Below are 6,000 nucleotides of genomic sequence, written 5' to 3' on the forward strand. Positions count from 1 at the left end.
CCCCAGTCTTTCCCCTCCCCACACTTCTCAGCAGAAGGAAATTCAGAATAAGTCAACCATCAGATCTGAGAAATTGCACCTGGGATCTTTTGGCTTGTATGTTTCAGTACCACACCATATGGTGCACAGTTAGTGTATAGGAGTAACTCTGTGGGTGTCTTCACAGTCTTTTCCTGTGATTTTTTTTTTTCTCTGTGTTTAGTAGAAATGTTTTTTTTCTTGTTTGGTCCTGTGCCCTTTATTTAAATTGAGGAATCCTTTTCCACACATTCTTTCCCTGCAGTGTAGGTTTGTGGGAAACGTGTTCCCAGGCTTATAGAAATGATACTTTATAACCACAAGATAGGCAGTTCACAGGAGCAGCCAAGGATGCCTTATCCTGTCCGTTTATACAGGTGACCCCGTGTCCTATGACTTTGTGGCACAGCACATTGTACCACTGGTGTCATGCCCCTCCTGTTTAAAAGCTTTCTTAAACTGGAGCTTTGTGAAACATCGACACCCACATTCTTTATTGCCCCCAGTTTTCTTTTGGCTGAGTCACAGACTGGCAGCTCTCTCACACCTTGCCCAAGTGCCAGCTCTTCATGTATGAACCTATATGATATATGTGAGACTGTTTGTTTGGGGTAGGGATCTACATGCATTGATGGATATGAATTAGTCATAGGAACCCTGAATAATATTTCCCCTCTCTCGCCCAGATGCACTGAGGTTAACTGTTGTGGCCCGATTGCTTTCCCAACCAGCACCAGCTAACTCAGCATACGAACTTTCCTGTGAGTTTGTATTACTTTGTTCCATATAATAACTTATTTATTCACCTAAATCAACAGGAGAGCCTATTTAAATAATTTTACTCTGAATATTATTTCACCCAAGCTTGTCTATTTACTTGTTACCGCTTCCCAACCTTAGTGCTCCTGCTAACGTGTCCGCAGTTTTAAAAACAGAGTTCCAGCATGAAAATAGGAGCCTACCCAGAAAATTAGTTTTTTTTTGAAATACAATAGACATTTCACATTTGGGGCGTTTGGACTGAGTCCTGCTCGTTGTGGTGGCAGCATTGTCGGCACACTCTTGTTCTGTGTCAATCCTTTTCATCCCCTTGACTTTTAACTGTTTTGTTTTCTCTTGCTGCAGTTCAATCCAAGAAACTAAGACCCCCAGAGGAGCACCTGAAGCCCGAGAATGTACCGCAACTGTCAGCAAACTCGTTCAACTACAATGTGCTCCAGCACCTTGGCCAGTTTCCTCCCCTCCTCTCCAACAACCAGATCACAGAGTCCAGTAGCCAGCAGAAAGCAAGTGGAAGTAAACCAGTCATGTCATATGCCAATGCATTACGGGCTCCGCCAAAGCCTAAACCTCCACCTGAGCCTGCGAAGAAAAATGGCGACCCCCTGTCTTTGTTTCAGGAACTCAGCATAGGCAGTTCATCAGGTAGCAATGGGTATTACTCTTATTTCAAATAAAAAAATATTGTTGCTTTTTAGATTTTAAAATGAGTCAGAACAGTCAGAAATATAGTTTGTTAAAAGTATTCAGCAACTCTGTGACAAAACTTCCTGGAATAATTTTTTTTGTTTTTTTTGTTTTATTTTGTCAGAAGGGTCTCATCCTGTGTATATTTTACATTACTTTATGTACTTTGTAGTTGATCATAGATTCCTAAATTCAACCTTATTTCTTTCAACAAAAAAAAACAAAAAAATCTTTGATATGCTTGGGTAAATCTTGTATCAGCTCAGAAAAAAAAATGGGGAAAAAAAAAGTTTTTAAGCAGAGCATTAATTTTCGAGTCACTTTTTAAGAATACTTTGCTGACATATAATAGCATACAGTGCTGGGGTTCTGTACTAAAAGTAGCCAGCTTACATTAGGAGGAGGACAGCAAAATTTGTTTTCATTTCAAGCAAAGTTTCTTAAAAAATGTTAATTGCATTCAGAAACATTTTGATCAACTGAAAGATTTTACTCTGTGTAAAGTGTTATTGTAAACAAACTGCTTTTAACTTAAATAGGATATATATTTGCATAAACATACACACATGTATATTAAAATTCAGTTTAGACACAAAGCTTTTACTTTTTAAATAAAAAGGCAGAAATCACTGCAGAAAACATAAGCACACCTTCATCACACATGCTCTGCTTTTTATTTGTTTTCTGAGACAAGGTGACAGCTTTGCTCATTACGGTTAATTTGATAGATTTTTTTTAAATTGAATCATGAAGATGAAATAAATCTAGATATGCTGGTGCTTAGTAGATTATTAACTTTTAAAACAAAAGTGTGAATTTAGTTTAAAAGAAAAGTTCTTGTTTGGCTTCACTATGCATGTGTAAATGTTTTTAAATCTGGCTTTTTTTTTCTTTGAAGGGTTACACAACTGTGTAGAACTTCATAGCTTTTACTGTAGTTTTAATTTTGGTACATTATTTGATGTTTACATTAAAACGTGATGACATACAACAAAATTCTAATATTCTAACTTTTTTTTGTTTTTGGAAATACAATTACAGAGTGGCATCACTTCTTTTTGCGTGATTCTGTTCAAAACGTCTCCTCCTCTCCTCCCTAACTCCCCCACACACCGAAAAATGATTAAACATTGTGATCAGCATTTTACCAGTTATCATTGAACATGTGCAACTTGAAGTTTGTTCTTCTGTGCTTTTAACCTTATACATCAACGGGTTTTGGTTCATTGCAGTTTTCCTTCACTGGTCCCCTTCAGGGTTTGTTTTCACACGTTTCTGTCCTGATTGTGGTTGGGTTACGTTTTTATTCAGGTGTTTTCCTCTCCTCTTTCCCCCCTCCCCCCCTCCAATACCCCCCAGCCCAGCCCCAACTTCTAATAAATTTTGTTTCATTACTCTGGGCATTGCAATAGCTGCTGCACTCGGGAAATGTGTAACAGTTTCCATCTGCTTTTATTTTCTTTTGTTCAGTATTAAAGTATTTAAATTGGACTTTCTTGTCTGCTTTTTCTGTAGAATTGTTTGAAGTTCACTGCATATGCTTAACGCTGGTGGCTATAGCCAGTGTGGTTGTGTCAGACTCTACTGCACACAATGAGCAGGGATTGCGTGCTTGTTGTTTTCATGGACTACGAGTATCTACCACGATATCTCCAGAGCCTTATGTACAAATTTCAGTCCATGTTTCTATACATCAGAGTTTTCTAATACTAACGGATCCTGGTGTTCTGAAATAGAATTATTCATGAATAAGGCAACGATGCCAAGAGTGGTCCCTTCCAAACATGCAGGCACACAAAAATTCAAAAGGAATAAGTCATGAATAAGAAATAGTTTAGCACAAATACATCTCAGTTGCCTTGGCTTCATGAACCACATGCTGCCCACAGACCATAGTTTGGACTCACCTGACCTTAATCTGCAACTGTCTTAAGCCATTCAACAGGTCTTTACAGTGATCACTCATTTTAATATTTGGCCCAGAATTGCATTAATTTGCCAAAACTAAATGGAAAATACTGGGGCGTTCTGTATTTAAACTGATGTACAATTGGAGACATCCTTAACATGAGCTGTTTCATTTGTATACAAGGGAATTTTAATTTTAATTTCAATTTTTTTTTTTTAATTGGGTTGTTTGGACTGAGATGACACTTGTCCTACTTGAGTATAAGCCAGATGCACAGCGCACAACAGCAGCCCTAAAGGGAGACTGTCTCCCTTTTCTTTTTTCCCTTCAACTCCCTCTTTCCAGTGTGGGAGTTAATATCCAGCACACAACTCCGCTTTTTTCAAGACTTCACTACGTGAAGGAATTGTGTGCACCACACTGGCTTCGTACTCCTGTTTGACTTCCTGCCTCTTGAAAGGATGGACAGCGAAAGGGCCATTCACCTCACTGAAACATCACTTTAAATGGGCATTTTTTACTGGTGAAGGAAGTGAATGTTTGTGGAATAGGTGCCAATCAAATGGGCTGTTTTTTCCTGGATGATGTCAAGCTTCTTGAGTATTGTTGGAGCTGCAGCCATCCCAGCAAGTGGAGAGTATTCCATCACACGCCTGACTTGTGTAGATGGTGAGCAGGCTTTGAGGAGTCAGGAGATAAGTTACTTGCCACAGGATCCCTAGCCTCTGACCTGCTCTTGTAGCCACAGTAATTTTATGGCAAGCCCAGCTCAGTTTCTGGTCAATGGTAACCCCCCCGGATGTAAATAGTGGGGGATGCAGCAGTGGTAATGCCATTGCATTTCGAGGGGCGATGGTGAGTGTTCTCTTGTTGGAGATGGTCATTGCCTGGCATGTGTATGACACAAATGTTACTTGCCGCTTGTCAGTCCAAGCCTGGATATTTTCCAGGTCTTGCTGCATTTGGACATAGACTGCTTCAGAATCTGAGGAGTCGCGAATGGTGCTGAACATTGTGCAATCATCAGCGAACATCCCCGCTTCTGACCTTATGTTGGAAGGTCATTGATGAAGCAGATAAAGATGGTTGGGCTGAGGTCACTGTCCTGAGGAACTCCTGCAGTGATGTACTGGAACTGAGCTGATTGACTTCCCACAACCACAACCATCTTCCTTTGTGCTAGTTATGATTCCAACCAGCAGAGAGTTCTCCCCGATTCCCATTGACTCCAGTTTTGCTAGGGCTCCTTGATACCATACTTGGTCTAATGCTGTCTTGAAGTCAAGGGCAGTCACTCTCACCTCTGGAGCTCAGTTTTTTTGCCCATGTTTGAACCAAGGCTGTAAGGTGGTCAGGAGCTCAGTGACTGGTGGAACCCAAACTGAACATCAGTGATCAGGTTATTGCTTAGGAAGTGCCTCTAAATAGCACTGTTGATGTCCCCTTCCATCACTTTACTGATGATCGAGAGTAGACTATTGGGGTAGTAATTGGCCGCATTAGATTTGTCCTGCTTTTGTGTACAGGACATACCTGGGCAATTTTCCACATTGCCGGGTAGATGCCAGTGTTGTAGCTGTACTGGAACGGCTTGGCTAGGGACGCAGCAAGTTCTGGAGCATAAGTCTTCAGTACTATTGCCGGAATATTGTCAGGGCCCATAGCCTTTGCAGTATCCAACCATTTCTTGATATGTGAAGTGAATCAAATTGGCTGAAGTGTAGCACCTGTGATGCTGGACCTCCAGCGGAAGCCAAGATGGATTATCCACTTGGCAATTCTAGCAGAAGATGTGGAAAATACTTCAGCCTTGTCTTTTGCCCTGATGTGCTGGGCTCCTCCATCATTGAGCATGGGATATTTGTGGAGCTACCACCTCCAGTGAGTTGTTTAATTGTCCACCACTATTCACGACTGGATGTGGCAGGACTGCAGAGATTAGATCTGATCTGTTGGTTGTGGAATCACTTAGCTCTGTCTATCACTTGCTCCTAATGCTGTTTGTTACGCAAGTAGTCCTGTGTTGTAGGTTCACCAGGTTGACACCTCATTTTTAGGTATGCTTGGTGCTGCTCCTGGCATGCCCTTCTGCACACTTCATTGAAGCAGGGTTGATCCCCTGGCTTGGTGGTAATGGTAGAAAGGGGATATGCCGGGCCATGAAGTTACAAATTGTGATTGAGTACAATTCTGCTGCTGCTGATGGCCCACAATGCCTCATGGATGCCCAGTCTCGAGTTGTTAGATCTGTTCGAAATCTATCCCATTTAGCACAGTAGTAATGCCACACGACCCGATGGAGGGTATCTTCAATTGAAGACAGGACTTCGTCTCCACAAGGACTGTGCGGTGGTCACCCCTACCGATACTGTCATGGATAGATGCATCTGCGGCAGGCAGGTTAGTCATGATGAGATTGAGGATGTTTTTCCTTCTAGTTGGTTCCCTCACCATCTGTTGCAGACCCAGTCTAGCAGCTATGTCCTTTAGCACTTGGCCAGCAGTGGTGTTACCGAGCCATTCTTGGTGATGGACATTGAAGTCTCCCACCCAGAGTACATTCTGTGCCCTTGCCACCCTCAGTGCTTCCTCCAAGTGGTGTTCAG

At 41.7% G+C, this 6,000-nt stretch overlaps 1 protein-coding gene across 6 annotated transcripts in view; it reads left to right on the forward strand.

Annotated features, from left to right (window-relative positions):
- helz (helicase with zinc finger) overlaps positions 1–2,481 on the forward strand; it is a 256,788-nt gene extending 254,307 nt beyond the window's left edge. For 4 of the 6 annotated variants that reach the window (XM_078529015.1, XM_078529018.1, XM_078529017.1 and 1 more), the window contains exons 31-32: positions 705–779; positions 1,144–2,481. In XM_078529015.1, coding sequence (XP_078385141.1) covers positions 705–779; positions 1,144–1,475 — 407 coding nt within the window. In that variant the 3' untranslated portion in view covers positions 1,476–2,481. The remainder of the gene's footprint in view (positions 1–704; positions 780–1,143) is intronic. The other 2 variants (XM_078529019.1, XM_078529021.1) reach the window with 1 other exon arrangement.
- The last annotated feature ends 3,519 nt before the right edge of the window (positions 2,482–6,000 follow it).

This window comes from Cetorhinus maximus, chromosome 24, assembly GCF_964194155.1.
Source record: "Cetorhinus maximus chromosome 24, sCetMax3.hap1.1, whole genome shotgun sequence".
NCBI classification, from domain to species: domain Eukaryota; kingdom Metazoa; phylum Chordata; class Chondrichthyes; order Lamniformes; family Cetorhinidae; genus Cetorhinus; species Cetorhinus maximus.